We start from the raw sequence: 18,699 nt of genomic DNA on the forward strand, positions 1-18,699 counted from the left end.
GATTCAGCATTTCAAATTGTGTGCTTAAAACAAAAACAAATTATTGAGCTATAATGAAGGTATTGAAGCTTTACCTAATTTAAGTAGAACTGAAAAGCTTCTTTCTGTCTTGTTTAATTGTCTGAAGTACTTTTTAAACCAGATGCTTTGCTTCACTTTCTTCATTCTGTATATTTTCTGCCCATCACCTCCAGGCTTCTCATGTCATCCCCCTACCTCACCCACCCACCTGTTTCACCCATTACCTTCTACCTTGGACTCCTCTCCTTCCCCGCACCCTTTTATTCCAACTTATTTTCCCCTCCCTTTCCAGTCCTGATTACTCAAAGTGTTGACTGTATATCTCTCTCCATAGATGCTGCCTGACCTGCTGAGGTCCTCCAGCATTGTGCTCTGGATTTGCACTACCTTCAGATTCTCTTGTGTTTGTAAGCTTATGACTTCAACTATTTTTTGAGCATGAATGCAATAGATTTCTATTCTGACTGAACCCACACAGGCTCCATTACCATTACAAAATCATAAAATTGTTACAAGAGAGTCCATTTAGTCTGCACAGGCTGTAGATAAATGCAGTGTAGGTAGCTCTATTCTCCCAATCTCTCTCATAGCCCTGCAAATTTTTTCCTTTCAGATACACACCCCGAGAATCCAATAATTGAATCTCTACAAATCACTTTTGGCTACCACCTCCATTCAATATGCTCAATTAACATGCTGCCTTCACAATTCAGCTACTCAAGTTTGAGTAACCTTTGATCTGGAGTAGTCACAATCACCCAGACTTCCTCAGCCTATTGTCCCCATTTACACTGGGCTTACACAAGATTCCCAAAATCTGTTAGAATGAAGTGTTGGTTATCAGGCAGACAGAAAAGACATCCTAGACATAATTAACATAAAATGACAACCATCAATCTGTTGGCAAATTATGACATCAACCATTGAAATATTTCCCCTTTGATCTCAATTGAAATTCAGTTTTACCACAATGCCATGCCTAGTCGAACGCTCCCTTGATGCTAAAGCCAGGCACATACTATATGTCTCAATTCTGAAATTCAGATTTTTGGTCCATGTTTGGACCAGGGTTGGAGCACAGTAGCTCAGGCAAACACCAATTGGACATCAATGGACAGGTTATTGCTAAATAAATGCTATTTGAAACATTTGCTGATTGCATTTCCAGCAGTTTGTTGATGACTTGAGAATAGACTGATGGGTAGCAATAATCTGGATTGGATTTGCCCTGCTTTAATTTTGTGAACAAGACAAATAGTATCTGGGCCAATTTTAATCCACACAGTGCAGCTACAACCTAGAGTTCAAAGATTCAAAGTACATTTATTATTAAAGTACATATACAGAATACAAATCTAAGATTTGTCCTCCAATAGGCAGCTATGAAACAAGGAAACATCATTGAACCTGTTTGACCATCAAACAGGTTCAGCGTGAGAAAAGAATGCATTGCACAAATGGCAAAATGTGAGCAAACAATACATAGAATATCAAACCAAGGGTCCATTAGTTTTCAGTTTAGTTCAGTGCCGCCAGCTCACTGCAGGCTACAAAGCCAGCCTTCGCAAATGTGCCCCAGTCCGCACAGATCTCCCAAATTAAGCCACTCAAAAACCACACAGCTATGTGAGTTTTAGGAAAACTAAAAGTGAAGGTTGTCTGGCATTCCTTATGGAAAAAGGATAGGCAAGACTCTTCACACTGTCGCCAAGGAAGCATCACCCCGTCATCATAGCTTCTTTTATGCCAGCCCACTTCTCAGGCACACAGCATAGAAATAGGCTCTTCAACCCATTATGTTCATGCCAACCACCAAGTACCACCTCTGCTACAGCCTATCCACGGGACAACAAAGATTTTGCTTCCTGAATACCTTTAGGTGTATCTTATGAATTTTGGGCTCCTGATCATGAAAATCACCATGAAATTTCCTTATCACACACCATTTTTTTAATAAACTTATGTTTATTATTTCAATTCATAATTCAAGTCAATTAAAATGTTAACTACAATGTAAGCTGGAAAGTTTCCTATCTTGCCCAGGCATGCTTGGGTATGCTTAGGTGGCGCGACTGCTGCATGGCAGGACAGGGTTTTAGTAGTAATTATTGGGTTCAGGACTGTAAGGATGGAATTTGTTATCAACAGACACAAAAATGTCTATGAAAGATTTTGATATTTCAGACAGATACTTCCCAGAATAACTGATGCTAAGATTAAGGAAAGCATTTTTTTGTTGGTCCACAAATCAAACAGGTCATCAATGACAGGCAATCTGAAGAATTTCTAGTGGGACCGGAGAAAATCACACGGAAGGCATTCACGGAAGTTGTTGAAATTTTTCTCAGCATCTACGGAGCACCAAACTACATGCAGCTGGTTGAAAGCATGCTTCAAGCACATAAAACCATGAAATACAACATGTCACTACAGATTCATCTTCTGCATTCCCACTTAGACTTCTTCCCTGCAAATCTTGGTGCTGAAAAGGTTTCACCAGGACATTGCGGTCATGGAGAAAAGATACCAGGGCAACTGGAATCCATCAATGCTGGCGAATTATTGTTGGACATTTAAGCAAGAAGCCTCAGACACTGAGTACAAATGAAAATCATTAACAAAATATTTTTAACTTAGTTGAACTATTGTAAAGCATCTGCACCATTGTGCAATTAAACACATTATATTCAATAAAAGTTAATTTGTTGTTTCTCCAAATTTCTACATGATACAAGTATTCTGAAATTATATCTGTGTTCATTTTATGCAGTCTTATCATAAACAAAAAAAAATTCTGAGGAAGCAACACTTTTGAAAAAGTTTGTTGTCCAGTGTTATAGAACACAGAGCATCACAGCACAGTACAGGCCCTTCTACCCACGATGTTGCCCTGACCTGTTAAATCAAGATCCACCTAACCCTCTCCACCTGCATAGCCCATCACTTTTCTATCATCTGAGTGCCTATCTAAAAATTTCTTAAATGCCCCTAATGTATCTGCCTGTACCACCACGCTGGCAGGGCATTCCATGCATCCACCACTATGTGAAAAAAAACATACCTCTGACATCCCTCCAATCACCTTAAAGTTATGCCCCTCGTATTAGCCATTTTCGTCTTTGGTAAAAGTCTCTGGCTGTTCACTCAATCTATGACTCTTTCTTGCATACCTCTATCAAGTCACCTCTCATCCTCTTTCACTCCAAAGAGAAAAGTTTTAGCTCACTCAATCTATCATGCTCTGTTGTCTCTCTACAGTCATTTGAACATCATTACCCACTACCAGAGTGTGACAATGCAGGAATACATGGATTCTTAAGTTTTGTGTATCACAGACATCATAATTTAATTCTGCCTTGCACCTCCTGCTTTATCAGGTGGAATGTTCTTAAGGCTTCGGAGTTTATTATGTTGTTTGAAAGATGATTCAAAGAACATTTCCTGAAATGGGCACATTTCCATCAACCCTGGGAAATTGAATGGTTGTGAATAAAGAAACAGCGTATGAAGTTGCATTTTCATTTAGAGTGAGTGAATGACATATTTCCCCTTTCTATGTGTTCATCTTGGCCTTTCAGCACATTTTCAAGTTGTCTGAAGCTCTCAAATACATTGGACCTTAGATAATGTCATTTCAATTTCCTGACTTGTTCAATAAGAAGTCAACCATGAAATTACATGAGATGAATTTCTGCATCAGCAATCTATCTTTCAAGTTTGAAGGCATTTTTAGTCCGAAGTCAGTGTCATAGAGCACAGAAATAGACCCTTCAGCCAACTGTTCCATGCAGATCAAGATTCCAATCTATAAGCTAGGAATATAGATTGCTTACGTTTGACCCACCTCCCTCAAAACTTCTCCTATCCATGTACCTGTCCAAGTAGCCTTTAAATCCTGTTAATATACCTGCCTCAACCACTTCCTTTGCCAGTGCATTTCATATATTGACCATGTTCTGAGTGGAAAAGTTGCCCCTCAAGTTGCTTTTCAATGTCTCCCCCTCTCACTTTAAACCTATGTCCTCTAGTTTTTGATTTCCTAACTTTGGGGAAAAAAGACTGTTTATTCACCCTATTTAGACCCCTCACTATTTTGTACAATTCGATAAGATCTAATTCTCCTGCACTCATAAAAACAGTCTCAATCTGCACAAGTCAGTCCCTTGAGTCCTGGAAATATCCTCTTAAATCTCCTTTGTATTCTCTATCTAAATGGTATCTTTCTGATGGCAGGGTGGCCATATCAGAGTACAATACTTCAAACGGGACTTCAGCATTGTTTTTAATAACACAAACATAACGTCCCAACTTCTACTCACAATGCTCTGACTGATGAAGGCCAGTATCCCAAAAGCCTTCTTCATCACCCTGTCTACCTACAATGGCACTTTGAGGAAACCAGCTGCTTGTACTCTTATGTTCTTCTGTTCTACCACACTCCCAGGGCCTATTCATTGTGAAAGTCATATCTCATGCCTTCCCAAAATGAAACACCTCACCAAATTAAACCCAATTTGTCATTTCTCAGCTGATCTAGATTCCTCTGTAAAGCCTGATAACATCTCTGTCAACGATACTGCCTCAATAGATAGATACATTATTGATCCCAAAGGAAATTAGTGTCACAATAACATTGCAAGTGCACAGATATGTGAATATCCAAAAATAAAGTAATCAGCATAATCAAAAACCCACCCATCCTAGATATTCTCTCTTCTCCCTTCTCCCTTCAGGCAGAAAATATAAAAGTCTGAAGGCAAGTATCACCAGCTGTCATAAGACAACTAAACAGTTCCTTAGTACAAAAAGATGGAGTCTTGACTTCACAATCTATCTCGATATGATCTTGAATCTAACTGTCTATCTGCACTGCACTATCTGTGCTGATGTAAGGAATTAATCTGTATAAAGTATACAAGACACATTTTTCACTGTTGGTACATGTGACAATAATAAACCAAGTTACCTGATTGGGCCCTGGACATTTACCTACCTTCAAAATTCATGTTTATCAGAATGGAGATGCCAGGGATTGAACTGTTCATTGAGCTACATTTCTGATGGTAACTTCAGAAATATGCCAATAATGAGTCCTGCTATACATGCTTTGATTTAAGTAATTTTTAAAAATGATTTGTTGGAATTCAATGCCTGAGGATTTGTGCAGGAAACCTTAATATAGTGCTTGAAAGAAACCATAATGTTTTACCAAAAAGCTTGTAATTAGAAAACTGTGAATCACGACAGTGAGGAAATGTGCAGAGAAAAAAAAAGAACTACTTTTGATATCTGAGATTATATTAATTTGAGACATCAACTTTGATTTTCTCCCAACAGATGCTGCCTGATATCCTTGCAAATTTGTTATCTTCTGAAGTTACTATTTTATGAATAATCTTCTCTCCAAGAGATATCACGGTAGCTATTAAATAAATTAATTGAGCAAATGATTACCTGCTTCAAATTTCACTTCCCACTCAAACTCAAGTTTTTTTTAAGGAGTTAAGATGCAGAAGGCCACGATAGCCACAAGATGCAAATTCTACAATGCTATTCACACACTATATCCTACTAGATTTTAAATTACTTGTTAAAAGTAAACTGGAACATTTCAATAGTACAACAGCTTAATATCAAGCATATGGGTAGGCCATTTAGAATGGAGTTCAGGAAAAACTTTTTCACCCAGAGAGTTGTGGATCTATGGAATGCTCTGCCTCAGAAGGCAGTGGAGGCCAATTCTCTGGATGCTTTCAAGAAAGAGTTAGATAGAGCTCTTAAAGATAGCAGAGTCAAGGGGTATGGGGAGAAGGCAGGAACGGGGTACTGATTATGGATGATCAGCCATGATCACATTGAATGGTAGTGCTGGCTTGAAGGGCCAAATGGCCTACCCCTCCACCTAATGTCCATTGTCTATTATAAATAAAAATGAAAACATTTTGATGATGCTTTAAACATCAAGCATTTGTTATTCTTTACAAAGGTTGTAACAATTGTGCCAATGACTTGTATTAGATACGGATTTTACTAAAGACAGGAACAAATGGGAAACACTTCCAACTTAAATTATGATTTTCAAATTTTGCTAGGCAATGTATATCCTGTACCCAAGAAAGCACAAGAAAATTTGTTAGCATCTTACCTTTACGGAATGGTTCTATGAGAACATCAGATTGATTGCAAAGTTGTTTCAGCACTTCAACTCCTTCTGGTCTTTTCAGATTCAAAACAACTGAATGTTTGCCTCTTGCCAATGAGTCAGTAAGCGGATAGTTCGTTGGTTTATCTATACGCACTACTTTGGCTCCAAAGTCTGCCAGAATCATTCCACACAATGGTGCAGGTACCAGACCAGCGAGTTCAATCACACGAATTCCTGCTAGAGCCATTCTGTTTCAGTTCTGAGGCAAAAACAATTCATTATTAGCTTAATAAATGCATGGAAATTTACTTTTCACATATAATATGAACAATATGTCTGCAATGGGTATGGAGGACCCAAAGCTATTATTTCATTTAATTCATAATGTAGACAACTAGATCCAAGTATCTTTTGGAGTCAACTATAACAGTGGATAAAAAAAAGTAAAAAGATTTTAGATTGGGGCAAAAGAACAAAGAACCTATGCTGAAGCAGGATAGAAATAAGTTGTGAGTTACTCCAGTTTGAAAGAGAGAGGGGAACAATTGGGGTTTGGAGGGCTCAGTGATAGTAACAGGAATGGGCCAATAAAATGGAGACCAAGTTGTTTCCCTGCACGATAGGAGCATCCCTATTTTGCCTATCATACAAGGAGATCTTAAGTGTATCCTTTGCATCTATATTTACCCATCATACACTGTGGGGAAATACAGGAATAAGTAAGGGAAAACAGTGGAGATTGGCAAAAAGATAAAACAAGTTTATCACTACATGAATCAGCACAAACACCTTAGGGACCTCTATTCCTTTATGATAGTTAGGGCCTTTTTATTATTCCTGGTCCTCATAAATACTTTGTTCAAATTTTCCCAATTTGCTGCTTGTTTCCAACACTTATCGCTGTATTCACCCAAACATTAGCAAATTTACTAACCTGGAAAATAATAGCGATTCAGTTACTAAGCATCAATTCACAACTTTTCAGTTACATTTCAGAGGCACCTTATTTTGGAGTCATGACTGTCATGGAGTCATAATGTTATACAGCACAGAAACAGGCCTATTGATTCAACTCACCTGTGCCAACCGAGATGTCTAAATGTCTATCTGAGCTAATCCCATTTGCCTGTGTTTGGTGAATATGCCCTTAAATTGCTTTTATCCATGCACTTGTCCAAGTGTATTTAAAGACTTTGTGTCCAGCTCTATCACTTCTTCTGACAACTCATTCCAGACACACAGCACCCTGTGTGTGAAAAAGCTACCCCTCAGGTCCCTTTTAAATCTTTTCTCTCTCATCTTAAATCTATGCCCTTACAGTCCTATGAAAAACATGGTCATCCACCTTATCTACACCCCCCAGGATCTTATAGCTCCATCATGTCATTATTCAGCTGTCTTAGCCTAACCATCCTCTGGTAACATCCTTGTGCATCTCTTCTGCACCCTTTCCAGCTTAATAACACCCTTCCTTATCTACATGATCAGAACTGCACACAATATTCCAAGTCCAGGTTCATCAATGACTTGCACATTTGCATGATGATCTCCTACCTCCTCTACACAGTAACCTGACAAATAAAATTAAGCTGGCCAAACGTCTTCTTCATTGACCCCACACCTGTGTCACTACCTGTAGCAAACTAAATACCTGTGTCCCTCAGTCTCTGTGTTTTACTACAATCTCAGGAACCTACTGTACCATGTGCAAGTTCCAACTTGGTTTAACCAAAATACAACACCTCACACTTTACGAGTTATTAATTCAATCCGTCATTCTTTGGCCCATTTAGATCCTGTTGTAACCATAGATATCTTCTTCACCATCCACTGCACCAGCACTAGTGTTATCTGCAAATTTACTGACCTTGTTAACATCCCTGGCAGCCAAATCACTAAAAAAAAAATGACAAACAACAGCAGACCACGCACTATTTGATCTCTGTAGCAGACCAGTGGTCACCAACCTCCAGTCCAAATATCAACCTCCATGTGGTTTTCTTACACTAAGCTGATTTTATATCCAGCTGGTTAGCTCCCATGTGATCTACTCTTCCAAACTAACTTACTAACTAACTGACAAAAGCTTTGACAAAGTCCATGTGAATTTAATATTAATAATTCCACTGCAAACGGCAGAATGTTCTCAAATTAAAATCCACTGTCCCCATAATAAACAAGTACCTCTGACAATCGCTTCTGAATTTTGCCAGCTTATTATTTGTGCAGATATCATCATAATAGATATATTATTATTATTTCCAGCATGCACCTACAATTGATGATCTCTGAATTTCTCATCTGATCGATTTTAACAAGTCTATAGTGCTTACAGAATATGTGGTTGACAACAAGACTGGAGGCATGGGGATCAGCAAGGAAGGCTAGCAAAGTAATCTGGACAAGCAGGAAAAAATGGGCTGAAAAATGGCAGATGAAATATAATACAGAACAGTGTTGAGTCTTGTAGTTTGGCAGGATAAACCAGGCTAAGAGCTGCGCACTGAATTGGAAGGCACTGAGGTATTCAGAGGTACGAAATATCCAGGAATACAGATCCACAAGTCTTCGAAAGTGGCATTACAGGTTGATAAAGTCATAAAGAGAGCTTTTAGCACAATGATTTCATAAATCAGGGCACTGAATATAGCAGATATGATGTTATGTTGAATTTGTATAAGACACTGGTGAAGCCCAATTTGGAGTTCTGCGTGCAGTCTTGGTCACTCACCTACAGGAAAGCTACAAATAAGACTGAAAGAGTACATTGAAAACTTACAAGGATGTTGCTGGGACCGAAGCACCTGGGTTATAAGGAAAGTTTGAACAGGTTAGGACTTTATTCCTTGGAACATAGAAGATTGAGGAGAGATTTGATAGAAGTATACAAAATGATAGATTATGCAGGCTTTTTTGTCTGAGGTTGGATGAACTACAACAAGAAGTCATAGAGTTAGGGTGAAAGGAACACATTTTTTAAGGGGAACTTGAGGGAGAGCTTCTTGGTGTGTATGGAATGTGCTGTCAGCGGAAGTGGCCGATTTGGGAGTCAACTGCAACATTTAAGACAAGTTTGGATAGGTACATGGATGAGAGGAGTATGGAGGGCTATGATCCAAGTGCAAGTAGATGGGACTATGCAGAGAAACAGGTCAGCATAGACTCAGTGAGCTGAAGGGTCTGTTTCTGTGCCTGTATCATAGTGGTCTAAGTCTCTAAAATAAAACCTGCATTTTGCAGTGACACAACCCAAACCAGTAACTTCATTTATTGACAGAAGTACTGTCGCATGGTTATCAAACATTTAAATATAAATGATAGTCCCCAATGAGATGACGTGATTTTTCAACATAGACTTTGCTTCAAAGCAATTGTTATGCCGTTAGTCTGCTGAAAGAATGTCAGATCAAATTTAATGGTACCAACATTAAAATCAGTTATGGTTTATGGTTAGTAGCAGGTATGAAATCCAAAAACTACAGATGCTACAAATCTGAAATAAGAACAAGAACTGAAAATTGTAGGAACACTCAGCAGATCATACAGCAACTGTGGAAAGAGTTAAACATTTCAGGTTAAAGATCCATTGTCACAAATGTTATTAAGAGAAAACAAGCAGGTTTTAAGTTAGTGAGGCTGGGAAATAAATAAAGAGGATGAGACTGTGGTAACAGCCACTGATGAAGCCATTTGGTGACCACATTATGTTAACATGAGCAGTTAGAAATTGTCAAAAGCAACTGCCAGGTGATCACAATTATGCAAGCCAAACTCTACCCTCATGCATTTTAGTGTATTTCATACCCAGGCCAGTTCTAATGTGACTCAGTTTTTCATCACCTCCACTGCTGCCAACAGACTGTGGGTTTTCTGAGCATTGCCCTTTAAGAGTACAGCAACTGACTTGTTCTGTATTGCACAGATTCAGCAGCTGACTTTTTTCCTGCATCAGTCCTCCCTTTAGATACACATACGACTACTTTGTGTCGGTCTTCATGGTGGAGGACACGTCTAACATGCCAAAGAATGATGTTATGGATGAAATGGAAGGTGAAGACCTTGATAAAATCACTGTCACTAAAGAGATAGTGATGAGCCAACTCGAGGGCCTGAAGGTAGATAAGCCCCTGGTCCTGATGGGATGCATCCCAGGGTGCTGAGGGAATTGGCGGAGGTTATAGTAGACATATTGGCAATCATTTACCAAAACTCTGTGGGCAGGTCCTGGTGGATTGGAAGACAGCAAGTATCACAACACTTTTTAAAAAGGACTTAGGCAAAAGACGGGCAACTACAGGCCAGTTAGCTTAACATCTGTAGTTGGGAAGATGCTTGAAGCTGTCATTAAGGAAGAAATAGCAAGAAATTTAGAAAGGAGCGGTTCCATTAGACAGATGCAGCAGGGATTCAGAAAGGGTAGGTCCTGTTTGACAAACTTACTGGAGTTCTTTGAGGACATAATGAGTGCAGTGGATAGAGGGTAACAGGCGGATGTCATATACTTGGATTTTTAGGTATTCAATAAGGTGCTGCACAAGAGACTTATAAATAAGCTACAGATGCATGGAGTTGAAGGAAGTGTATTGGCATGGATAGTGGATTGGTTAACCACTAGAAGGCAAAGACTTGGTATAAATGGGTGCCTCTCCGGTTGGCGGTCAGTGGTGAGTGAGGTGCGGCAGTTGTTTACCATTTACATTGATGATTTGGAAGAAGGGAATGAGTGTAGTGTAGCAAAATTTGCTAATGACACTAAACTGAGTGGAAAAGCAAATTGTACAGAGGATGAGGAGAGTCTGCAGAGGGATAACAGAGGTTAAGTGAGTGGGTCAAGGTCTGGCAGATGGAATACAACATTGGTAAATGTGATATCATCCACTTTGGAAGGAATAATAAAAGAGCAGATTATTATTTAAATGGTGAAAGATTGCAGCATGCTATTGTGCAGAGGGACTTGGGAGTGCTTGTTCATGAATCGCAAAAAGTTGGCTTGCAGGTACAACAGGTTATTAAGAAGGCAAACGGTATGTTGGGCTTTATTGCTATAAGGATTGAATTCAAGAGCAGGGAGGTCATGCTGCAACTATACAGGGTACTGGTGAAGCCGCACCTGGAGTACTGTGTGCAGCTCTGGTCTCCATACTTGAGGAAGGATATACTGGCTTTGGAGGCAGTGCAGAGGAGGTTCACCAGGTTGATTCCAGGGATGAAGGGGTTAACCTATGAGGAGCAATTGAGTCACCTGGGACTATACTTTCTGGAATTCAAAAGAATAAGAGGGATCTTATAGAAACATACAAAATTTTGAAAGGGACAGATAAGATAGAAGTAGAAAAGCTGTTTCCATTAGTAGGTGAGACTAGAACAAGAGACACTGCCTCAAGATTCAGGGGAGAAGGTTTAGGACAGAGATGAGGAGAAACTGTTTATCCCAGAGAGTGGTGAATCTGTGGAATTCTCTGCCCAGGGAAGCAGTGGAGGCTTCTTCACTAAATATATTTAAGATACAGTTAGATAGATTTTTACAAAGTAGGGGAATTAAGGGTTGTGGGGGAAAAGCAGGTAGATGGAGCTGAGTTTACAGATCAGCCATGATCTTATTGAATGGCAGGGCAGGCTCGATGGACCAGATGGCCTACTCCTGCTCCTATCTCTTATGTTCTTATGCACACGACCTCTAGGTCTGGGGTTCCCAACCTTTTTTATGCAATTAAGCCTTACCCATTAACACAGGGGTCTGTGCAACCCAGGTTGGGAACCACTGTTCTAGGTAAATTGGAGGTGCACAAGAATGATTCCAGGAATGAAAGGATTACCTTATGAGGAGTATTTGATGGCTCTGGGCCTATACTCACTGGAAATCATAAGAATGAGGGGAGATTTCATTGAAACCTATTGAATGTTTCAAGACCTCAATAGATTGAATGTGGAGAGAATATTTGCTATGGTGGGGAAGTCTAGGACCAGAGGACACAGCCTCAGAATAGAGGGGCATTCATTTAAAACAGAGATGAGGATGGATTTCTTTAGTCAGAGAGCACCGAATCTGGTATTCATTGCCACAGTCATTTGTGGAGGTCAAGTCATTGGGTATTTTTAAGGCAGCGGTTGATAGATCCTTGATTAGTCAGGGTATCAAGGGTTATGAGAAGGAAGGAGACTGGGGTTGAGAAGGAAATAAGTCAGCTACAGTGGAGCAGACTCAATGGGCCAAATGGCCTAATTCTGCTCCTATATCTTAGTCTTATTACTTGTCATTAACAAGCAATAATCTAGTTGGCATCAATCTGTGTCATGACTTTCCCTTGCTCACCACAGGCATTTATTTTTCTCTCCACTTTTCTGCAAATTGAAAAATGCTTCATTGAGGTGGGAGTTCTGAAGAAAAGTCATTGACGAAATATTAACTGTTTTCTTCCCACTGCTGTTGCCTAGAAGGCCAGTGATTTCAGTTTTTACTTCACATACAAAATAGCATTGACTTAGAAATGTTCCAAGACATTACACCATAAAATTATACAGTCATATGTCATGACTTCAATCCACTGCTTCTATGTCAACCATTATGCCTATTTATACAAATCAGACCAGCCTGTATTAATTATGTATGTCTCTATGCCCTCCTCATTCAGGTACCTGGCAAGATTCCCTTACATGCAGTTACTGTTCCTGCCTCCACTGCTGTCACTGCTGTCTCATTTTTGGGCAAAAGTTTTACTTCTCAAATCTCCACTAAACCTCCTCCCTCCCCCTTAAAATTAGAGGGCACCCCAGTTGTCTAAACTTATGCCCTCTAGTTTTAGATACCCCTATCACAGGAAACAGATAGTGGCTACCTACCCTATCTCAAGTTCCAGTTTATCATCATTCAACCATATAGTTGATTCCAGTTAATTGGGACATCAGTTAATGGAGACAGCCACTTATTTGGGATAACTCTTAAAGAACAAAACTAATTGAGAAAATAGCTGGGATTCCCTTCACTTATCTGGAACACTATGCCACTTAATTGGGACAGGAGACTATTGCCAAATAGTTTTAACTTGAGTTAGTGATATGCACTTGCATGGTCATTAGAAACAACGCTGAGCTTCAAGCAAACAGTTTTCAAATAGCGTTTGTTGCATGTGTTTGTGTTCAAAAAGCAGTGATTGTTGACTCTGATGAGCAATAGCAGTAAGACAATTCAGAACAGTTTTGCTCACAGCATTCAAACTTGGACATGCCAGAAATAGCCACAAGTGAAAACGGAACAACTTCACTCCATCAACAAGTTAGAAACTATGAAGAATTTCAAGCTATCAACAATGATCTTGAATGTTACAACGAGATTAAGATTTGCAGGGTGCATTTGTCAAAAGCATTGTATGAAGGCTGTTCATTATCTGCACCAGTGTCGGCACGGAATTTGATTATTTACAATCAAAGGAATGTGATGCTGATGAATTCCTCTGTTGATAACTATTAAGAACTAATACGCAGTTTATAGTACTGCAGCTTAACTGGGCCAAAATGTACTTGTCCCAGTTAACCACAATCTACTGTACATGATCCACTATAGACCAAATGAAACAAGGTTCCTCTGAACCAAGGTGCACAATACAGTGCCTATAACTCACATACAACACAAAGTAATATTACCACAAATAAATAAAAAATAATAAATATATTCCAGAAGATTGACATTTAGAACATAAGGTTCATTTACAAGGCAAGTAAAAAAATAATAATTTAACATCATGGGCACTTCATAAATGATGCAACCCGGGTGGTGGTAGGGAGTTCAATGGTCTCACAGATTGGAGGACGAAGTATTTCCCATCTAGCAGTCCATGTCCTAATGCTATGGTACCTCCTGCCTGGTGGTAAAGGGTCTCAAGGAGATTGTGGGACAGATGGGAGAAACTGTTGACATTGCTAAGGGTCATGTACATTGCACTCCAAATGACTATCTCAAATGGGTGGAAGAGAGTCCTCGATGATCCTTTAAACAATCTTTACAATCCTTTGTAGGGTCTTGCAGTTACACCCTATCCTCATTATATGCGTCTTCAGACAATGCGGATTCACAGTTATGCGTTGAACCTATTTCTACCAACTTCTCCTTATATGCGTCCAAAACTCACAGTTATGTGAGGCTGTTGAAACGAGATGCACCGCTTTCCCGCCAATACAAGTCATGTGCGCACGCCTCAGTCTCACTCCCACCAGTCTCACATTGGCTTTGGCAGCGTGTGGACGTGTGATCTTGCGCTCTTAAACCTTTGACTTTTGTTGTTATTACCTTTGGTGCACTGATTTTGTGCTTGAAATATTTAACCATGCCTCCTAAGCATCCTATGTCAAGTCCTGGGCCATCAGCTAAGAGGCAGGGAACCGCTTTAACACTTGAAAAGAAGTTGGAAATTATAAACAGGGCCGCGTCAGGTGAAGGTAACACAGTTCTGGGATGCTACTTTGGCCTGGGTGAGTCCACGATCAGAAACATAAAGAAAAATGCAGAGAAAATAAAAAGTGCAGCGATTGATTCATCACAGGTGTCTTCAAAGATTGTTAACAAAGTGCGTAATCTGATTATGACAAAAAATTGAGAAAATGTTGAGTTTGTACATTGAGCATGAAACAAAGAAAAAAAACACTCAGTTCTGATCATCTTCGTGTGAAAGCTTTGGAAATTTATGGTTGCCTTTGTTCAGAGGCTAGTGAGGAAGTATTAAGTGATATTCAGCAAACACGAGGAAATCTGCAGATGCGGGAAATTCGAACAGCACACACAAAAAGCCGGCGGAACACAGCAGGCCAGGCAGCATCTATAGGGAGAAGTGTTGTTGACGTTTCGGGCCGAGACCCTTCGTCAGGACGAACTGAAAGGAAAGATACTAAGAGATTTGAAAGTAGGAGGGGGAGGGGGAAATGCAAAATGATAGGAGAAGACCGGAGGGGGTGGGATGAAGCTAAGAGCTGGAAAGGTGATTGGCAAAAGTGATACAGAGCTGGAGAAGGGAAAGGATCATGGGACGGGAGGCCTAGGGAGAAAGAAAGGGGGAGGGGAGCACCAGAGGGAGATGGAGAACAGGCAGAGAGAGAAAAAAACAAACAACTAAATATGTCAGGGATGGGGTAAGAAGGGGAGGGGGGCATTAACGGAAGTTAGAGAAGTCAATGTTCATGCCATCATGCAAGTGATATTGTTAGCTTTAATGCAAGTAGGGGATGGTTTTCTAAATTTGTTAATCGTCACAGGCTTCACAACATTAGCTGTCCGTGGTGAGCAAGTTAGTGCTGACCACGAAGCTGCTGGACACTACCCTTCGCAGTTGCAGGCTATGATAGCTGAGTTAGGCATCACACCAAAGCAGGTGTTTAATGCAGACGAGACTGGGCTTTTTTGGAAGCGTATGCCGAAATGCACTTACATAAGTAAGGATGAAAAGACTGCGTCAGGTTTCAAGGCGAACTTTCTATGATTTATTACGTTGAATATTACCTTAAATTAATGAAATATAATACTAATGTTGCCGTGTGGTACTGTTTTTGTGTCGTATTGGTATGAAAATATGAATGAATTACAGATAAAACATATTTAGGAAGCCCTCCAGAACGCATCCCTATTTTCATAATTGTTCACATTATGCGTTTCCCATACTATGCATCCACTGCGAGGAATGTTTCCCCCGCATATAACGAGTATAGGGTGTACATGCTTTGCTATTCCCATATCAGATGATGATGCATCTGGTCAGGACAGTTTCAATGGTGTTCATGTAAATCTATGCCTCGCATAACTGTAAACTCAATAGCATGCAAAAGTCTTAGGCACATTACACAGCTACTGTGCCTAAGATTTTTACACAGTACTGTATTTGTCAATGTGAAGCATAGAGCAAGTTTGCATTTCTGCAGAAGCAAAGACATTGGGAATGCTGAGGGATGAGTGGCAGAGGACCAGTGCCAGTGGCGGGGAGGGGGGGGGGGTGGTGCAGGTGCAGATACACCCAACCCTGAAACACCAGGCAATGTCATTTGCTTCCAAACAATTGGTTTTATTGATCATTACAGAATGTCTCTCTGCTGCTTCCCATTCCCTCCCCTCTCCCTTCCCCAACCATGCCTCTCCCCTCCCTGCCCCCTTCCCACTCTCAGTCCACAAAAGAGATCCATATCAGAATCAGGTTTATCATCACTCACATGTCATGAAATTTGTAATACATAAAATTACTAAAGAACTGTGGAAAAGTCTTAGGCACCTTATATATGTGCCTAAGACTTTTGCCAGTACTATACCTCTAATATCTCATCTCAGCCTTCATTGCTCCAAGGAAAACAAGCCTACTCTATCTAATCTCTGCAATCTGGGTAAAATCTTTGTGATGCTTTCTCAGTACCTTCTCTACTTAACCACATTCTTCCTAAAGTGCACGAGCATGTGAACTGCACATGAGCAGCCTAACCAATATTAACAACTGTAACTTAACACCTCAATTCTTACTGTCAGTGGCTAAACTGACTTACATCATGCACTTTCCTCAGCAGCCTGTCAACCTGTTTGCATTTGAACCTTCAACCTTTGAACCTCTATATGATTGCTGGAAATCCTAAATATATATATATATTCTAGAAATACTCAGCATCTGTATCTGTGTGAAAGAAATGAAAACAGGAAATGTTCTAAGTAATTAGACCAGGTAGCACGTGTGGAAAATGCTATAACTGCTGAGTGTTTCTGAAATTTTCTCAGATTTCCAGCACCTAAAATTTTTTTAAAAATCATTAACTGTGAGAAAACACTCATGCTTTCTCATTTTAGCATACTGTATTACAACAGAACCATACAACAGCACAGAAACATGCTCCTTGGCCCAAAATACTTTATCAAATTGGGTAAATTAATAATTAAATGCATAACTAAACCAACCCCTTCTTACACAATGTCCATATCTTTCCATTCCCTGCTGTCCAAGAAGTTTTTGAACACTTCGATCACATTTGCCTCCCCCACTACCCCAGGCAGGGTGGAGATGCATCTCTACGAAAGGAGGTGTAAAGGTGCTCCTTCCCTCTGCTAGCCTGCAGTCACCCTTCATATGAATTTCTCCTATATCAATTACCCTTTATTTTGTACTGTTTTTATCCACATGAACAGCATGTAAGTTTGGATAGGGACATGGGTGATGGGGGTATGGCTATGGTTCAGGCACAGATCGATGGGAGTAGACAGTTTAAACGGTTTGACACAGATTAGATGAGCCAAAAGTCATGTTTCTGTGTTGCATTTTTCAATAACTCCATGACAAGGTTTTCACTGTTATCTAGGTACATAAACCAATGCCAATATATCAAAGACTTCCTCAAACTTTTGCTAACTTTTTTATTAGCTGCACTGTATTTCCACTGTAGCTGTTGTTATTGTTACCATGTTCTATCCCAATGCACTGTGTAATGATCTGTATGAACCGTATGCCAGACAAGCTTCACTGCATCTTGGTACATGTGACAGTAATAAACTGACACCTATTATCTACTCTGAAAGCTCCTCTGCCTTCACTGATAGCCTTGGTAAACAAAACCCCACAATCTAAGGCAGTGGTTCCCAACGTGGGGTGTATGCTCCACAGGGGGTAATTTGATTTTTAAGGGGGGCAATTTGAGAATGTTATTAACAGTGAATTTTTTCTAGTAAGTCTGTGTATGAGTGTGTGTGCGAGTTAATACATATGTGTATATACGTAAAAATACTTGTGTGTATGTACATGTGTAATTGCGTATGTACCGTATATATAGTGTATCACCATCATTACAACCATCAAATGGCTTTTATAATTAAATTAATGAATTGACTGATGTAGGAAGGAACGAATGAACAAGTCCAAACGAGTAAGAAACTCGTACGAGGTCGCGCCAATGCTGCTTTTTGCAGTAGCTTTCGGTTCTTGGTGTGAAGGTGTGTACATTGCGTCATCTCTTTTTTTTTTACGAGACCACTCCTTCAACAACAGGGGCACGAATGGGTGTTTCGCCTTCTCAGCCAACGCCCCATCCCCCCTCTCGACCGCTCTCCACACTGTGCCAATGCCCGGGTCATTTTGCTGAGCAGCTGCCACTTCCCCTGGACTCAGTTCCGGCAACTGTTTAGTCCGCAGTGCGGGTCACAGTAAGCTAGGGGTATGGCACGGTGATAGCAAACTGACACATCGCCTTCACTCCAGGGGCAGGGACACTCTCCCACTCCTCGTCCCTCTCCTGTTCCCCCGGCTCTCGACGAGACAAAGCATCCGCATCGACATTCTTGCTTCCGGGCCGGTACCTCAGGCTGAAATCATATACCGACAAGGCCGCCAGCCACCGATGTCCTGTGGCATCCAGCTTTGCCAAAGTCAAAATATAAGTGAGAGGATTGTTATCTGTTCGCACCTCAAACTTGGCTCCGTACAGGTAATCGCCCAACTTGTCCACCACCGCCCACTTCAGCGCCAGGAACTCCAACTTGTGAGTGGGATAGTTTCTCTCCGATGGTGACAGCTTCGGCTGACAAA

At 40.3% G+C, this 18,699-nt stretch overlaps 1 protein-coding gene across 2 annotated transcripts in view; it reads right to left on the reverse strand.

The window, feature by feature from the left end:
- Positions 1 to 18,699, reverse strand: part of amacr (alpha-methylacyl-CoA racemase) — a 76,414-nt gene that overhangs the window by 52,371 nt on the left and 5,344 nt on the right. For both annotated transcript variants that reach the window (XM_073064186.1, XM_073064187.1), the window contains exon 2: positions 6,167 to 6,425. In XM_073064186.1, coding sequence (XP_072920287.1) covers positions 6,167 to 6,413 — 247 coding nt within the window. In that variant the 5' untranslated portion in view covers positions 6,414 to 6,425. The remainder of the gene's footprint in view (positions 1 to 6,166; positions 6,426 to 18,699) is intronic.

The sequence above is a fragment of the Hemitrygon akajei genome, chromosome 13, assembly GCF_048418815.1.
Source record: "Hemitrygon akajei chromosome 13, sHemAka1.3, whole genome shotgun sequence".
Taxonomy (NCBI): Eukaryota; Metazoa; Chordata; class Chondrichthyes; order Myliobatiformes; family Dasyatidae; genus Hemitrygon; species Hemitrygon akajei.